Below are 18389 nucleotides of genomic sequence, written 5' to 3' on the forward strand. Positions count from 1 at the left end.
TATAAAAACTATTCACATGTAGTCGTAATCACATGATTATGTGACTCGTTTAAATATTTCCTTATAAATCGTCACAAAGTTGGTTAGAGTTACCATGGTCCTAAAAGAAGTAATACAGCTGTAAGAAATTTGGGAAGGCCAAAACGACGATGGCTTCATGTGAAACGACGGAGAAGTGAGCACATCTGAGCAGGACGGACGTAGTTGTTTTTACATGAACACGTCGAGAGTTGAGGCATAACCAATAGAAAGACGCCACTTCACAATTAATGCCACGTGTACTCCATTCAACGAATCCCACATCAAAGACAAAAACCTGAACCAGTAATTGAAAGCTCAGTCTGACAAAAAAGCCACCTCAACCCGGCCAATTCCACAGGCAAATTCGTTGACAATCAAGGTTATTTTGGTTACTTCAATCTCTTTCATTTAGTTTACGAAGACCCCCAAAACCCCTTTACATTTTAAGCAAAATCATTCAAACCTCACTGAATTTCTCTCGTTTTCGATCCGATCACGACAATGGAGGTCTATTGAAATCTCAAAAGGAAAAATTGAACGATTCCATTCTGTTGGATCTCTCTGAATTCAAATCTATTCGCTGCGTTTTCGCCATGGCCGCACCGTTTTTCTCAACGCCTTTCCAACCTTACGTCTATCAGGTGCTCACTACTTCAACACTATGTGTCTTCCACAATTCGATGGCATTTTTGGTTTTTGTTCTTTTCTCTCTGTTTGGTTGCCTAGAAAACTTAGGAAAATGAAGAAAGTTGAAGTTTTTATTTATTTATTATTTCTGTTATTTTTGAACACATCTCGCGGTAGCTGAATGGAGTTGGTTCTTTTAATTTTGTATGTGAATTTAGTGACTTGCTTTTGGTTTGGCGTTTGATCCGATTACCGATTTGCTTTATGTACATTGTTGGAGATTTTGTTATTCAGTTTGTATTTAGGTTTTCATTTGGCGGAGGCAAGTTTGTGAGACAATTACGCTATTAGCTAAGTTTGATCAATGGTTTCAAGTTATTAACGTAGTTAGTTCATGGAGGTTTAAGAAAAATAGCAAAATGCTATTTTCTAGCACATGCTGATCTCAATGAGGAGGAGAATCGCAATTTTCTAAATGGTAAAGATTAATCAATGATTAGGTTTTCTAGGAAAATAAGGATCATTAGGCATATTATTTATTTATTTATTTTTAACAAAGAAGTAAATTATGTATTGATAGGAAAGAGTGGAAAGTGTAGTGAGAGAGGTGCAAAGAAAGAAAATGACAGTAAGGGAAATTCTAAGTGAAGGCAGATTGTTTGGGATATATCTTCTGGAGCAACAAAGATGATATTCGGAGAGGCTGTTAGTGCATCAAGTGGTGAAACAAGAATTTGACATGGAGCAAGAATACTAATCATTCCCGAAGTTGGAGAAGGCATTGCTGCTGTATTTACGGTACAGGCGTACAGCCATTATCCTCAGCTAGCCTATTAATTCAACCACTTAAAATTAGATTCCTCCAAGCCATCATAGGAGTTGGCATTAACAGTAGGGTGTATTGCTCATGATGTCTATGAAGCATGCTTACTGCAAGTTACATGGCTGGACCAACTGCTCCTAGATCTTCACACATGGAGGGCATCCCTTGGCTAGCTAGAGTAGATAGGATTCTTGAGGGTGTAGCCATTTTAATTATTCACGTATTGCTTTTAGGATTTTGATTCGTGGACTCAATACTATAGGCACAAAACTGTTATTTATTTATTTATTTTTGATAAGTAAAGAAAATTCTATTCAAAATCATAAAAAGGAGTCACCCAAGTATACAGGAAGTATACAGCAAGGGACCAAAACAATCAAATACACAAATTACAAGCATCCAACTGTTTTTATTTATTTATAAGCAATAAATTTTATAACTTGAATAGGCTACTTAAGGAAAACTATTGATAGATTGGGATGACTGAATTCAGAATGCATTGCCAACAGCTATCGTTTTGCGAATTCAGCCAAGAATTTGGCAAATTATTTAGGGCAGAAGTAGTAAGTCTAATTACTAGTTGCACTTCATATCATAATATTTAATCATATCTGTGCTTATCCAAAAAAAAAAACCATATCTGTTAACCTTGTAAGTTGTGTAAATTTAGGGATGACCAGACTGGTGGTTGCGTATTTTTTTTGATAGTTCAATAATTCGAATATTGGGGGAGGGGGGATTTGAACTGTAGATGTCTACGTTGGAAACACCAGGAAGTGCTAGCTGAGCTACAAGGCTATTGGTAGTGAACAATGCAAGATTTAGATTAGGGAGAGTAAAACAACTAATAAAAGCAAGTCGACTTCAATGAGAATTAATTAGATTGGGTTTTCCCAGTTAATGTTTTTAGGAATTAAACTTATGCTAAATATTGAATCTTGTTATGGATAGATATATTGAAGTTTCAATAATCACATAGTATGTCTAATGGTATAGATTTAGAGAATGGAACCTAAAAAAGTCTTAGGAAAATTATTAATATGGCATAATACATTCTCTTCCCTTCATGTGTTTTCTTAAAGCTGCAGCTGAGATTTGGTTACTGAGTGTACATTTTCCATGACTTTTTTTGTTTGTTTTTAGCTTACTTTGGTTATGTACAGCTTTTTATAACCTCACTTTTTCAATTACTAGTATACTTTAACCAACTTTCAGCAAAAAGAAAAATAAGCTGATGCCAAATGGACACTGAATCTTTTGGAGTTTTTTCTGTGGCATAACAAAATATCTTTAGGTGTTATACTTGTCAACATCAGTAAGAAATATGAACCTTTACAGTTGAAAATGCAATTTTTTCCCCCTGATAAGTAATAAATACATTGAAAAGAGGTGCAACCTAGTACACAGAGTTGTACAAGGGAAGTTCCAAAAAAGAATATTTCTACCAAGAAAAGTAGCATTGTCTGGATGGACTGCAGACATTTGCTTCTGGCAAAATACTGACAGTTGGCAACCTAAGGAGAAGGGGAATAATTGTGCATAGATACTACATGTGTATGATTTGTGAGGAATTGGTAGTTCATCCTCATTTAAGGTAAGTAAAAATTTTCTTAAGAAAAAAAAAAAAACAAAAACAAGTATATGGGTGGTGTACTTAAAAGTGAGAAATCAATAAAATTTGCAAAAAATCAATAGAAAGTACAAGAATCTAGGAACTTGAGAAAATTAGAGTAGGAATGGCTCCTAAGTATGGCCACCTACTTGTACAAAGCACATAAAAAATTTGCTTAAGATAAATTGTAGCATGTTTGAATCCTTCAAACATTCAACAACTGCATTCTTTCTGGATAGTCCACATTAAGTACAAAGGGATCACATTCTAAATATCACTATTCCGATGTCTAGCAAACCTCACCTTCCAACAAAATAGCATATCAAATACCCTCATAGGCTGACCCACTAGCCCAAATAAACAGAACAATGAAGACCATAAGTATCTGGCCATATCTCAATGTAGATGCAACTGATCAACTGATCCTCCATCCTTCTTATACATGAACACCATTACACAACAATTATGTTTCTTCTTCTTCTTCTTCAAAAAAAAAAAAAAAAAAAATTATGTTTCTTCTTCGTAGGTTATCTAGAGTCAGAGTTTTCTCCAATGCTGCTGTCCAAATAAAAAAGATACCTTAGTAGGAGATTTGATCCTCCAAATACCTTTCCACAAGAAATACTACACATCTCCCGCATATAGCTCTTTATAAAAGGATTTGACCTCGAATGACCTGCTCTTTGATGGTCCCCAATCAATATAGTCTTTAGCATCTTGATTGACCTTTATGGAGGATATAAAATTAAGGAAATCTATTAAGACATACATCTTCCAGTCTTGGATAGCTTTAAGAAAGGTGACATCACAATGAAGATGACCTGCTTTCCAGATCATATAGTCTGCTACAGTAGCCTTCTTATTTGAGCGTTTCTATATCAATCTGGGTTCTGGGAAAGTGTCTTTAAGACAACCATCCCCAAGCCACCTATCATGCCAGAGATGAATATTGGTACCATTACCAACCTCAAAGGTGATGCAGTTAGAAAACTTTCCCCAGCCCCTTATGATATGTTTCCAGAGACAAATAAAGTAGGGGTCCCTGCTTGCCATCAAACACCAACCACCTTCTTCCAGCCACTTCATGTATTTTTTGTCCACCACCTTCCTCCAGAAAACATCTTTTTCCATGGCAAACCTCAACAACCATTTTCCCAATAGAACTTGGTTAAAAGATACTGAACTCCTTTTGCCCAATCTGCCATGTTGAATTGATTCATAGATCTTCTTCCAGATAACAAGATGGAGTTTAAATTCATTTCCTAAACTATCCCATAGAAAATCTTCCTGCAAATTTTTCAATCTGATTTGCATGAATAGAGGGGAAGGGAAAAAGAGAGAGAAAATATGTAGGCATGCTTGGAAGTGTGCTCTTTATTAAAGTGAGCTTACCTCCCTTAGAAAAGTACAACTTCTTCCACCCCGCTAACCTCAATTACATTTTCTCTAATATAGAGGAATAGTCGCACCCTTAATAATATGGAGTAAAGCAAAAAATCTTTGAAGAGCATTGTCTTATGCTCATTATATGATCGAATTCATGCTTTTGGAAATTTAGATTGTGATACTTTTTTAGATTTTATTGCTTTTATAACTCTTTAAATGTAATTTTATATGAGGATGTATTATTATAGTCCTTTGTATGGCCAAGAGTCTTGTACTTAACTGGCACCTCTTGGTGTTTCTAATGAAGATGTCCAGAGTTCAAATACCCTCTCCCCCATTTATAACTATCAAAAAATAATCGTCCTTTGTATGTATTTTCCCTTTAAGTAAAACTTTTACTTGTAAAAAGAAAATGCAATTATTTCTAGTTAATTAATCTAAAAATGTGTATCTCTTTTGTAGTTCTTTCTCAAGGGGATAGAAAATGTAGAACTTTAAAGCAAACTAAAGAGAAATGATAACCAAAAATGCTGGGAAGTTATGGTGAATGATCATCTTACTTAGTTGAAAATGAGTTTCAACAGTTAGCATACAAAATGTAATGTCTGGACAAATTGTAGACTCAATATGAGTTTCAACCATAACTAGCATACAAAATGGATACTCATGTATGATCATATTGTAGACTTAATTTGAGTCTACTCTATATAGAGTAGTATATATTCTTGTATGCAAACAGTATCTGTAGAATGTCATTTTTGTGTTTTGTGGGTTCTCTGTAGTTTATCCATTTCTTTCTTAGTCAGGGATGGAAATCTGATGTGATAAAGTATAATCTACTTTGAATCCAATACTCTGCTATGAACTTATTTGTATGTGATTTTGTGGTTATTCCTTGTTTAAGCTCATTTTTTTGGTTTTTGTCGGTTTGACGTAAGGAGTATGTGTGCTCATGTTAAGTGAATTGTGCAAATACTTGATGGGTTTTGATGTCTTTCTAACTGATATTCATATTTCCCTACTGTAGAGTCCACAAGATGCTGTGATACCTTTTCAGATTCTGGGTGGTGAAGCTCAGGTGGTTCAGGTATATTCCTTATTGCTCCAAAGTGTATAATGTTTTTCCCCTTATTCCTCAGCTCCTGTATCTTTATTTCTCTTAAAATATTTAATTGGATGGTTTTTGCATTTTCAGATAATGTTGAAGCCACAAGAAAAGGTTGTTGCAAAGCCTGGTAAGTTTGTGTTTTTGATGGATGGTTTAGTTGATGGTCTATCTAAAGAGAAATGATATCAATTTGTTATCCTATCATCCTAACTTTGCCATTTTTTTTCTTTCTAATTTTTCTCCTGCTTTTTTTTTTTTTTTTTGTTGGGGGGGTGGGGGGTAGTTGGGTTAGTCAGTGCACGTCTATATGCTAATTTTTAATTTTGTTGCTTATCTATTGAGGATTACATTCATGCAGTTGATACTAAAGTAGTCAATGAGAAAATTTTCTTAGTGATTAAAGAAGTATAGTGTCAGAGACTTTTTTTGGGGTGATGGATGACATAGATAATCTTATCCTATGATGTTTCTCATTGCCAATCATGGCTATGCATAGATTAGGGGACTATCTATCCATTTGAGGCATGCCAAGAGCTTTTAACTTGTTTGATTGATTTTAATAACAAACTGGTTTCACTTGAAGTGTGGTTTGCCTAAGATTGCATTTTACTATTTTAGCCTTTCTTTTAATTTGGAAGCTGTTTGATTGACATTACTTTGTATGGAAATGCATCTTTTCTTTTGCTTTTTATTTTGGAAGGATGTTGTGTTAGTAAATTTTTTCATTGTACATACTTTGGATACTGAGAAAAGGAAAAGGGATCAATTAATTAGTTAATTAAACTTTATGTATACTATGCTAAGGATTGTTATTGTTTGAATGCTAATTTATGTCAACTTGCCCAGAAATAGATTTCCTTTACTTTGACTTCAAACTGGATGTCTGGTTGTATTCCACATGCACTGCATTGCCTTTGAATTAATACTGTTAAATCTTTGCATTGTACACACTTTGGATACTGAGAAAGGAAAAGGGATCAATTAATTAGTTAATCAAATTTTATGTATAATATGCTAAGGATTGTTGTTGTTTCGATGCTAGTTCATGTCAACTTGCTCAGAAATGGATTTCCTCTACTTTGACTTCAATCTGGATGTCTGGTTGTGTTCCACATGCATTGCACTGCCTTTGAGTTATTGTTGTTCTTAGGAATGACCTGCTCTTACTTTTGTAGAGCAAATACTGCTCCTTACTTTTGTTCTTAGTTCCTTAATCCCTTTGCTATTTTGGCTTGCACATCCACACCCAGATACACATTATTCAGGAAAGGCTACTGGATGCAATTTTTATTTTTCTGTGCAATTCTTAATAGTCCACATTCATTGGCCAGAAGATCATCTTCTTGAATCCTCAATCTAGCCAACGCAGTTATATACATTTAGAAGGGGGTTGTTGCTGGTTTGTTGGCTCCTCAAGTGATGGAATTTTATTAACGTCAGGGAAAATAGAGAGCTCATTGAAAATTACTTGTCGGAATCTTTATGGGATTGTCGTAATCTCAAATAGTTATCTTCTATTTTTATAAAGTGGATTATAGATTTAATTTGACATTCTATACTTGACCAAAGTCGTATTAGTTTTTTTTTTTTTTTTTTTCTTTTTTGAGTTACAGATCATAAAATGTCCTTGTGTTTTTTAATGTGTCGCAAAAAATTGTAGGTTCCATGTGCTTCATGTCTGGGTTCATCGAAATGGAAAATGTTTTTGTCCCTGAAAATGAAGTAGGTATGTGGCAATGGCTTTTTGGGAAGAGTTTGAGTAGCATAATTCTTCGTAATCCTGGTCCAACTGATGGATTTGTTGGGATTGCTGCACCTTCTCTTGCAAGGATTCTCCCGGTTAGTGCTTTTCAGACATACCACATATCTATGAATACTTCATTTCTTGCTCATTTTAAGTGGGCATGGCTGACGATCCATACTTTTATTGGATATATCTAACTATAGTCTTATATATGTTTCTGGATGGACATTATTTTACAGATTGATTTGGCTATGTTTAATGGAGAAATTTTATGTCAGGTAGAGCTAAATTATTTGCTTTAATTGTCTATTTGTTCTTTTAAGTTTACAATCCTTTTCATGTATTTCCCATTCTGCTGTGACCAATGTACTGTGGTTGTCTTCTGCTATCACCTTGTCTTTCTCTTTCTCTGTCATCTAGATTTTTATGTGACTTAGTTGAAATTGATTGTAGCCAGATGCATTCCTTTGCTCAGTCAATGATGTGAAGGTCAGTAATACAGTTGATCAACGAGTACGTAATGTCATCGCTGGTGCTGAGGTGAGATATTTGGTAGTTTCAGATTTGCCTCCTCTCCTCTCTCTTCTTTTTATTTTTTGGTTTGACTGGCCTCTTGCCATTGCTCCTTCTAGCAGTTGAGTCTTGTTTCTTTCTTCATTCTCTCCTCTTTTTCTTCTTCTTCTTCTCCATTTTCCTCCCCTTTTGGGCGGAATGTTCTATCACTCTGCATTTTTTCTCTGGTCTCCCAATTTTGCTGTGTATGTATTTGGGTGGCATGTAAATGTTTCTATTTAGGGTAAATAATATGTTAATGTTATTATAGGGATTTCTGAGACAGAAGCTATCAGGCCAGGGGCTTGCATTCATACTTGCGGGTGGATCAGGTATGAACTTTCTGACTCAAATATACATTCTTATAAAATTTGTTTCAGGGCCATTTTAGAGTTTGGCTCTGTCAGGAGTTCTGCTGAGAAAGCAATTGAAACAGAATATAGACAGGCCTTTTGTCCTGCTCTGTGTTCAAGCATGTCTGGCGGGTTCAGCACTGAGTTGTGCTTGTTTACCCCTCACAGATTACTGGTGACCTTAGCATTTCTATATGAGCTCTTAAACATAGTTCCCTGAGCCTCTTGTGTGGTTAAATCTGAGCTTGTTTCTGTTTTCTTCCTTTATTATTTAACAACACCCCCCCCCCCCCCAAAACAAGGGAAAAAAACCCTTAAATGCTTCCTTCTTTCTTTCTTTCTTTATTTTTTTTTTTTTTGTGTATGTGTGTGTGTCGAGCCAGCCCTCTTTACCTTTTTTCACACTACCACAATTTTTTTGGCCGACCTTTGGCCAAGGACCACCACCACCCCCCTTGATACCTGTACCCATAGCTTCCCATACTGTTAACGTTTCACATCCCTCAACCTTACAACCCAAGCCCACCATTACTCCCACACAGCCACCTAACGTTTCACTTCCCTCAACCTTCCAACCCAAGCCCACCGTTACTCCTGCACAGCCACCTAAACCTCAACAGCCCAAGCCTAAACCACAGTCAGGGGGGTTAGAGAGGATTTCAGCTGTCTTTCGTATTGATTCAAAGGTTTTTTCTTTAGCTTTTGATGGTGGTAGGATAGATTCCTATGCTATTCATGAACGACGGGGTAAGTTCCATGGCTCCATTAGGGTGGGCCGTTTGGGTTTGGATTGGACTATTGCTTGCTTGACAGACCTAGATCAGTGGAACTTTCGAAAACAACCTTTTTTCAAACGTTTACGTGAGAATTCTAAACTTTAGGAGTTTGCCAGTAGATTTAACAAGGGCGGCTTATTTGTGGAAATCTTTGAATACCACAATGGTGCAAGAAGGGGTTGCCTACGAGTTCTAGAGGGGACCAAGATAGGTGGTTGGACTTTGTTTGGAAGAAGATTACGTGACTATTTTTTGGGGAAGACGAATGTTGGACCGGTGGAAAAGGTGGTGGCTGGAGGCGGAGAGTTTGAAAAAGCAATTGACATGCAAAAACCCCCAGTTTGGAAAAAACTAAATGGCCACGATAATAAAGGGAGTAATTTATAGTTGGTGAAGCATCTTCCAAATATAACTGGTCAGCGTAATCAGTTTGAGTCTTTGGGGGGATTTGATGATGTTTCCAAAAAGACAATCTCTGCTAGTGTGTCAACAGCTGGTAGGCTTGTCCGTGCAAGTCATTTAAAATGGACCCAGGCCCACTTTTGTTTAAAAGTTTCTATTGACTTAGTGGGTGAGGGTAAGCGGACTGTTTCTTGGGGTAAATTACAGCCCATTGTAAGCCGACCCAATCAAGCCCACCAACCCAATCGTGAGAATGAGTCGAGCCAGCCCTCTTTTGACATTTCAAGTCATATCCGTATAAGTGATCGGTCTGAAGACTTGCAAATTTCTGAGTGGGTGACTGGGGAAGGATCGGGAACACACGAGGACGAGAAAGGGGAGATCCCAAGCTCCGGCGAGGGACTGGGTGGCTTCCCTGTTGCTGATATGAAGTCCAATGAGGAACCGACTCACATGGAAGAGTCGGGGGAGTTCCAGTGCTCCGGCGAGAGACTGAGCGACCCACTCATGACTGATACGAAGCTCGCCAATCGTGTTTCGGGTTCAGATGATCACGGCACTGTTGTGGAGGCAGGCTTGAGTGTCGATAGAGCACCGGCACACTCCCCTATTGTCGCTGATCAAAACGTGGACCAAGGGGCTGGGTTTTTGGTTGCCGATACAGTTCTTGGAGCTTGTGTGACAACCGTTGAAAATTCTGGGTGTCCAGTTCAGGTTCAGAGCCAAGTGAGGGTGGGTTCGGACTTGAATTTCCTATTTCTGAGGTGGGTTGTGGGTTGGTTGACTCTGAGGTTCCTAGACTGATTTAGGATGCTTCTTTGCCTTCGGGTAAGGGTGAGGAGGCTGTTAATCCTGAGGTCATTACACCTCTGGCTCTGTGGGACCCAATTGGTTCTCTTGATCTCGTCTCTATGGATGATGGTTCGGATGGGATTTCAATGGAAGAGGTTTTGGAGCCTTCAGAATGGGTGAGTAGGATGATTAGAGATTTTGGTACTTATATGGGTTTCCCAATTGATTGTTGCGAGAGACAGTGTATTGATTTTTTTCAAAAACTTGAGAGGGTTTGGGAGCAGCAAGCAACTGCTGTTAATACTCGTCGGGTAAGCAATTCAAACCAAAAGGGGATGAGGGAGTTAAGAAATTTGTTTTCATCTATTAATTACGATGGGCATTCTGGTAGAAGTTCTAGAGGCAGTTTGAAATCCTCTAGTTTGGGTTTATTTGTTGGTAAATGAATTTAAAAATGCTGTCATGGAATGTGAGGGGTTTGAATAATCCTCATAAGAGAGATGTTGTGAAGAATCTTTTACGGGAATGGAAGTGTGATATCGTATGTGTTCAAGAATCTAAACTAGACAGCACCAACTCCAGCTTGGTTAAAAGTCTCTGGGGTAGCCCTTTTGTAGACTGGGGGGCTTTAGATGCCATACATACAGCTGGGGATGTCATTCTGATGTGGGATAGACGGGTTTTTGAGAGAGTAGATTCAGTGGTTGGAAGTTTTTCAATTTCTGTTGTGTTGAAGGGTGTGTCAAATGGCTTTGAATGGATTTGTTCAGGGGTGTATGGACCGACTGATGGAAGTCTTAGGGATGCTATGTGGGCAAAATTAGACTTAGTGAGATCACAGTGGGCTGGGGCTTGGTGCTTGTTGGGAGATTTCAATGTTATCCGTTACCCGGCTGAGAGACTTGGCTGTAACTCTTTTTTTCCAGCCATGTTTAAATTCTCGGATTTCATTGCTAAACATTCGCTGATTGATTTGCCTTTGGTAGGAGGTGAATATACTTGGTTTTGAGACTCTAATAGTCCTTCCATGTCCAGGCTTGATAGAGTTTTGATGACAGCAGATTGGGAAGAGCATTTCTTAGATGTGACTCAAAGAACTCTCCCCAGGGTGGTGTCAGATCATTGTCCTTTGCTAGTAGAGGCAGGTGGTATGTCGAGGGGGAAGAGCCCTTTTAGGTGGTATGTCGAGGGGGAAGAGCCCTTTTAGATTTGAAAATATGTGGTTAAAAGTGGAGGGTTTTGTGGATAAGGTTCGTCATTGGTGGAATGGTTATCATTTCATAGGACCTCCAAGTTACGTTCTAGCTTGTAAGTTGAAAGCCCTTAAAAGGGATTTGAAGCATTGGAACAAGCATGTTTTTGGAGATGTAGCTTTTAGGAAAAAGAGTCTTTTGACAGAGCTCTTAGACATTGACATGAGAGAAGATATGCAGGTGTTGACTCAAGAGGACAGGGCTAGAAGGTCGGTGGTTAAATCAGATATAGATTTTCTAGTTTCCTTGGAAGAGATTTCTTGGAGGTAGAAATCCAAGGCTCTTTTTATCAAGGAAGGTGATAACAACACACGGTTCTTTCATAGAATTGCCAATTCCCATAGGCGAACCAATCAGATTAGAGGAGTGGAGGTGGATGGTGTTCTCTTTGAGGAGGAGTCAGATGTTACGGATCAGGTGGTGGATTTTTACAAGAGATTATATCAGGAACCAGAAACTTGGAGACCTACTATTGATGGGTTAGAGTTCGCTTGTCTAGACGAAACTGAGAGGTCTATGTTGGAGAGAGAGTTTGAGAAGGAGGAGATTTTTGAGGCTCTTAAGGATGCGGAAGGCGATAAGGCCCCTGGGCCAGATGGGTTTACTATGGCGTTCTTTCAGAAATGCTGGAGTGTTTTAGAAGGGGATATATTGGCTTTCTTCAAAGATTTTCACAGTCAGTGTGTTTTTGAGAAATCTCTTAATGCCACGTTTCTTTGTTTGATCTCCAAGAAGACTAATGCAGTAAATATCAAAGACTTTCGCCCTATTAGTCTTGTGGGCAGCCTTTATAAATTGTTGGCTAAGGTGTTGGCTCATAGGCTTCGAGGAGTTTTGGATAAATTGATATCCGACTCTCAAAATTCTTTTGTGGGAGGGAGACAAATCCTTGATTCGGTTTTTGTTGCTAATGAATGTTTAGACAGCAAGTTGAAGAGTGGTATTCCTGGTGTTATAATAAAGCTGGACATTGAAAAGGCTTATGATCATGTGAACTGGAATGCACTATTTTACCTTATGGAAAGGATGGGCTTTGGGGCAAGGTGGAGTAGGTGGATCAAGGCATGCATGTCTACAATTAAATTCTCCGTTCTGGTTAATGGATCTCCTGCAGGTTTTTTTGGTAGTTTTCGTGGTCTTCGCCAAGGAGATCCTTTGTCTCCACTTTTATTTCTTATGATTATGGAAGTGTTGAGTAGACTGTTAAAGAGGACAGAAAATGGTGGTTTTCTTTGTGGATTTAAAGCGGGGTCCCATAGACATGGGGGTATCCATATTTCTCACATTCTTTTTGCTGATGATACTATATTGTTTTGTGATGCTTCTAGGGACCAATTATTATATGTGCAGATGGTGCTGATCTTCTTTGAAGCTATTACAGGCCTAAAAGTTAATGTAGGCAAGAGTGAGATTGTTTCTGTTGGTGATGTTGGGGATTTGAATGGTTTGGCTCGTATCCTTTGCTGCAAGGTGGGCACTCTGCCTATGAGATATTTGGGTATGCCTCTTGGGGCACACTATAAGGATTCATCAATTTGGAATCCTATTATTGAAAAAATGGAGAAACGGTTGGCTGGATGGAAAAGGTTGTATTTGTCGAAAGGAGGTAGGCTTATTTTGTTAAAAAGTACCCTATCGAGTCTTTCCACTTACTTTTTATCGTTATTTACTATCCCTCAGGCTGTGGCTGCAAGAATTGAAAGAATTCAGAGGAATTTCCTTTGGGGGGCCTCAGAGGATGTTTTTAAATATCCTTTAGTTGCTTGGGATAAGGTATGCTTGCCGGTTGAATGTGGTGGTTTGGGAATCCGGAGAGTTGGGCTGTTTAACAAGGCTTTGCTTGGGAAGTGGTTGTGGCAGTTTGGGAAAGAAAATCATAGATTATGGCGTCAGGTTATAGCAGACAAATATGGAGAGGTGAGAGGAGGTTGGTGCACTAGAGGGGTAAGAGGTGCTCACGGGTGTGGGATGTGGAGGAGTATTAAAGAAGGAACAGAGAAGTTCTTTAGCCAGATTTTCTTTAATGTGGGGGAGGGCAGCTGTTTTAGTTTTTGGCATGACCCATGGTGTGGGCCTACTCCTTTGAAGGAACTATTCCCTTCCATGTATGATTGCTTTGTTTCTAAAGAAGTATGGGTCTCTGACTTGGTTGTATCAAATTCAGAAGGAGGTAGGAGCTGGAACTTATTGTTCCTTCATGGTCCTCTGGATTGGCAGGCAACCACTGTCTATTCATTCTTTGAGTTTATTTATTCCTCTATGCCGAGGGGTGAGGGGGATGATTAGTTGGTCTGGAGATTGACTACATATGGTGTTTTGATGTGCGCTCTTTTTATAAGCTATTATCTAGTCCTACCACTGATGCCTTTCCTTGGGAATGTATGTGGCGTACTAAGGTGCCTAAACGGGTGTCTTTTTTCTTATGGACAGCAGCTAATGATGGGATACTCACTATTGACAACCTTATTAAGAAAGGTCAGTTTTTGGTTAATAGGTGTTGCTTGTGTTGTTGTGATGGGGAATCAATGGACCACCTTCTTCTTCATTGTAAGTTCTCTCATGCCTTATGGTGTGAAGTTTTTGCAGTGTTTGGGATTCAATGGGTAATGCCAAGGTCAGTGAAATCTTTTTTCTTTATTTGGAGAAACTGGTTTGGAAAGCATCTTTCAATCATTTGGAACATGGTCCTGGCATGTTTAATGTGGTTAGTCCGGTAGGAACGTAATGCCCGCATTTTTGAAGACAAGGCGAGAACTTTGGAACATCTAAAATGTTTACTTTTTCGTACTCTGTTTCTTTGGGCTCGTATTTGGGGGTGTACGAATTGTACTGCTGTAGCTGATTTTTTAGTTTCTATTTCTTTTAGCTCTTGATTTTCTTGTATTTGTTTCATTGTTCAAAGTGTTCACCATCGTGAACGTGATGTTCAATTTTTTTTAATAAAAGTCTTATTACCTATCAAAAAAAAGTGTTTCTTGGTTGATTATCTTACTTCCTGGATAGGTATATCTTTAGTTCAGAATACCAAAATCAAGCTTCAATGTTCACCCTTTAGACTAATCCTCTGTGGGTTTCTCTGTTTTCTAGTTGTGCAGAAAAATCTTGAAGTGGGTGAGTTATTAGTTGTTGATGTATCTTGTATTGTTGCTCTGACAACCGCAGTCAATGTTCAAGTAAAGTACAATGGTCCTATGAGAAGAGCAGTGTTTGGGGTGAGCTTTGACTGTCCATCTTACTTTTTGTTTCCTTGTGGTTTTTCATCAACTCCACCCATTTATATGTTGTCATTGGTGTTTACACCATGTGTAGTAGTAACTGTAGGATATTCTGAAACACCTCCCCAGGGTTTGAGAGAGGTGATTGATAGGCAACCTTACTCTCAATTATTTTGGGGATACTGATTCCGGAAAACCTTTAAAATAAAGTGCATTGTTCTTCATATTTTCAATTAACCTTGTTAGCAAAGAAAAATTCTACGTATGCATTGTTTTTCAAATGGTAATATTGAAGGCAAGTTTAGCACCTTAGGTATATATGTTTTTGATAAGTAGCACCTTAGGTATATGTTGCTGCCTCCAATGGTGAAAAATTAGGTGGTTCTGGGACCTTAGAGATAAGGTTGACCCAGCTTTTCTGTAGTTGCATTATCTTGGAAAAGCTAATTTTGTGTCGTTTTATACCCAACAAATAGGGTCTCATTTGTTGGGTCCAGCCAGTTTGGTGCCCAAAATTATCTCATCTTCACTGATACCCATAACTGTCCTAATACCACATCAATTATTTTGTTTCTACTTTCCAAGAAGGTAGTTTTTCTTAATTGTGTTTGTCAACTTGCAGGGTGACAATCTAGTAACAGCTACTCTAACGGGCCCAGGCATTGTCTTTATCCAGAGTTTACCCTTTCACCGATTCTCTCAGCGCATTGCCAGGTATTGGCTTCTTGCAGCCTGAATTCAATTCCATCAGTAAAACACGGAGTATTAGATTTCACTTTATATCTGTAAATTCTTTTCTCCCAAAAAGACATTTCCTTTTATTTTGATCCTAACTAAATGAAAGTTATTCTGGTTTACAGGGCTGTTACATCCCCTAACATGAGGGAGAATCCAAAGTTCTTCATTCAGATAGCCATTTTCTTTTTTCTGGCATATGTTGTGATTGTATCTTCATTAATCTTAACTGATGTATGAATTATAGTTGTCTTTCTTCCTTTTTTAATCAATTTCTTCTAAAAACCAATATTATATATCCCCTGTTTTTTAAATGATGGGCTCGGTTAGTTTGATTTCAATATAGGAAAAAAAGGAGAGGCTTTCTTGCTGTTTGATTATCTTATATATCTATAATGCATGTTCTGTCAAAAGCTTGCATAAAGGTCGTGTTGGAATGGTGGCCTCCATATGTTGATGGGGAAGCCAATATATTATTATTGAATCCTCCCATTTTTTTCAATTCTTAGGTAGATGTGAATAGTGATATTTATTTGATTTTTAAATGTCATGTATCTTATATCTAAAACTAGTTTGGAGGGAATAAAAATTTGAGGGAATTGGAGGATTCAATGGACAGATCTTACCCCCATATTATTCATGGTCCTGCCCATGCACAACATAGATCCCTTTTCCTGGTTCATGGTCCTGCCCATGCGCAACATAGATCCCGTTTCCTGCATTTAACCACGAGGGAACATGGGGCACAAATGGCATAAAATGAAACAAAATTTCTTGAAATTTTAGTGGATACTTTTAATATGATAGGTCTTGAGGAACAATTAAATTTCACAATATTTTTTACATTTGTCAAGGTGGCAAGTTGTGATTTGTGTATAATAAAAGTGATGACAGTGGTGGTCTTAATGGAAATAATGTTGTCCTAATCCCACTTTGTCACTTCAACAAGTTATGAAAGAAGTTGTGATTGTCTATTTTTGTATGTGATCTTCTTTTGTTTTTATTTTAAGAAAGGCTCAAAATTTCTCAAGGGGGAAGCCATAAAATAATTGGGTTAGAGTGCACTTTACATGGAGGTTAAAGTGACACTTCTGGTGTAATGGCATTTTTTGGTGGTGTCTTATGTTTGTAGATAGACCATATTTTCCCTTCCCTTATTATCTACTTTATCTTTAAAAAAAAAAAAAACACTTTACACACCCTAAGTCTAGCGTCTATTGTAAATTAGCCCTTGGCTTTCACAATTGTAATTTTTACCTTCAATCTTCAAAACTTCTATTTATATCATCGATAAAAAAATTATAATGTGATGGGGGAGAACTTGTATCTAATTTGTAATAAGGATTTAAGAAGAAATTTGAGCAACAAACAAAAAAATTATAATGTGATGGGGGAGAACTTGTATTTAATTTGTAACAAGGATTTAAGAAGAAATTAAACAACAAATAGGGCCGGCCTTAGGCCTAGGCCATTTAGGTCATCGCATAGGGCCCGTACAAGAGAAAGGCCCCCAAATTTTGGGGTAAAAATTGAAATATATATATATTTTGAGATATAGGGGAAAAAAATAAATTAGTTTTACATTTTTTTCTCTACTTTTAAGAAGTCCCAAAGAATTTAATAATGCTAGGGATAATGCAAATTTAAATACATAGGGCTTACAAATATGTCACTAATCACAAGAAATAATTTAGATGGGAAAATGCTATAAATTTTACTTTAAAACCTTTACAAATTGATGTGACAATTAATATGATTTGTGAACATCAACAATCTAAATGCATTTTTAATTAATTTTTATGATTGGTGATACATCTTTATAAGTTTCATGTTGTAAAATTTATAATATTTCTAACATCATTCATTCAGATAATTGTTTATTATTTTTTTGAAGTGTCATTAATCACATTCATTGATACATCATTTGTAAGGTTTTTGTAGTTAAATTTATTATAGCTTTAGCATTTCAACCAACAACAACAAAAAAAAAGAAAAAAGAAAAAAAAAGGCATATTACAAAATAAAAAGAATGGATTTTTGTTATAAAAAAATTATGATATCAAAAACTAGTTAAATATTATTTAAGTAATAACAAAAAAGCCGCATTTAAATATATCGCTTTAGGCCTTAAAGTTTGTTAGGTTGCCCCGACAATAAACAAGATTAAAGCAAAGAAAAACACAATAGGATTGAAGCTAGAACAATCAAATATCAATGGTTGGACTTAAATAGCTTAAGATATATTCAAATTTGATTTTTTTTTTTGGAAAATATAAGAAAAGACTAGCTATAATATTCAATTGAAGGCAGACACAGTACACTGCACCTCCCTTCTCGAAGTCATTGACAGTGCTTCACTTGTAAAAACCTCCTTCAAGCTTTTTGCAATGATGGTCTCTACAGTTTGGATGTGGCGCAATAAAGTCCATCTGGGTGAAATTGCACTTCCACTGGGGTAGATTCCTTCCTCGGCTTATAATGCTCTTCAGGAGTTTCAGCAGCTGCGTCTTACGCATGCCACGATATCGAGGACAACTCGTGCAGTGCGTTGGAGGCCACCACCTGAAACCTGTGTCAAGGTGAACTTCGACGGAGTGGTTTTCTCACAGGATGGACTAGCTAGCATCGGCATTATAATCCGGAATGAACAAGGATTAGTTATGGCTGCTCTCTCACAACAAATTCCACTACCTACTTCGGTGGAGATGGTGGAAGTGTTAGCGGCTCGCCAGGCTTTGGTTTTTGCTAAGGAACTCGGTTTTGACAGGGTGATTGTGGAAGGAGATTCTGCAAACTCTATTACCTCTATTAATGGAGGTCACATGGATCACTCAGCTTTGGGTCATGTATTGTTGGATATCAAACGATTATTTTCTTGTTTTTCTTGCATTTTAGTTAAGCATATTAATAGAGAAGGAAACTGTGTGGCACATAAGCTTGCTAGGTGAGCTGCCAGTTATCCTTTTTTTATCTGGATGGAGTCTGTTCCA

The 18389-nt window shown here is 37.4% G+C and overlaps 1 protein-coding gene across 1 annotated transcript; it reads left to right on the top strand.

Moving 5' to 3' along the window:
• The first annotated feature begins 337 nt into the window (after positions 1-337).
• Positions 338-15773, top strand: LOC115971416. The gene is made up of 10 exons (XM_031091333.1): positions 338-662; positions 5497-5556; positions 5665-5704; positions 7238-7416; positions 7561-7599; positions 7775-7861; positions 8145-8205; positions 14537-14661; positions 15287-15378; positions 15525-15773. Exons 1-10 carry the CDS (start codon positions 615-617, stop codon positions 15637-15639), a joined length of 846 nt encoding a protein of 281 aa, XP_030947193.1. The 5' UTR covers positions 338-614; the 3' UTR covers positions 15640-15773.
• The last annotated feature ends 2616 nt before the right edge of the window (positions 15774-18389 follow it).

The sequence above is a fragment of the Quercus lobata genome, chromosome 12 (assembly GCF_001633185.2).
Source record: "Quercus lobata isolate SW786 chromosome 12, ValleyOak3.0 Primary Assembly, whole genome shotgun sequence".
Taxonomy (NCBI): domain Eukaryota; kingdom Viridiplantae; phylum Streptophyta; class Magnoliopsida; order Fagales; family Fagaceae; genus Quercus; species Quercus lobata.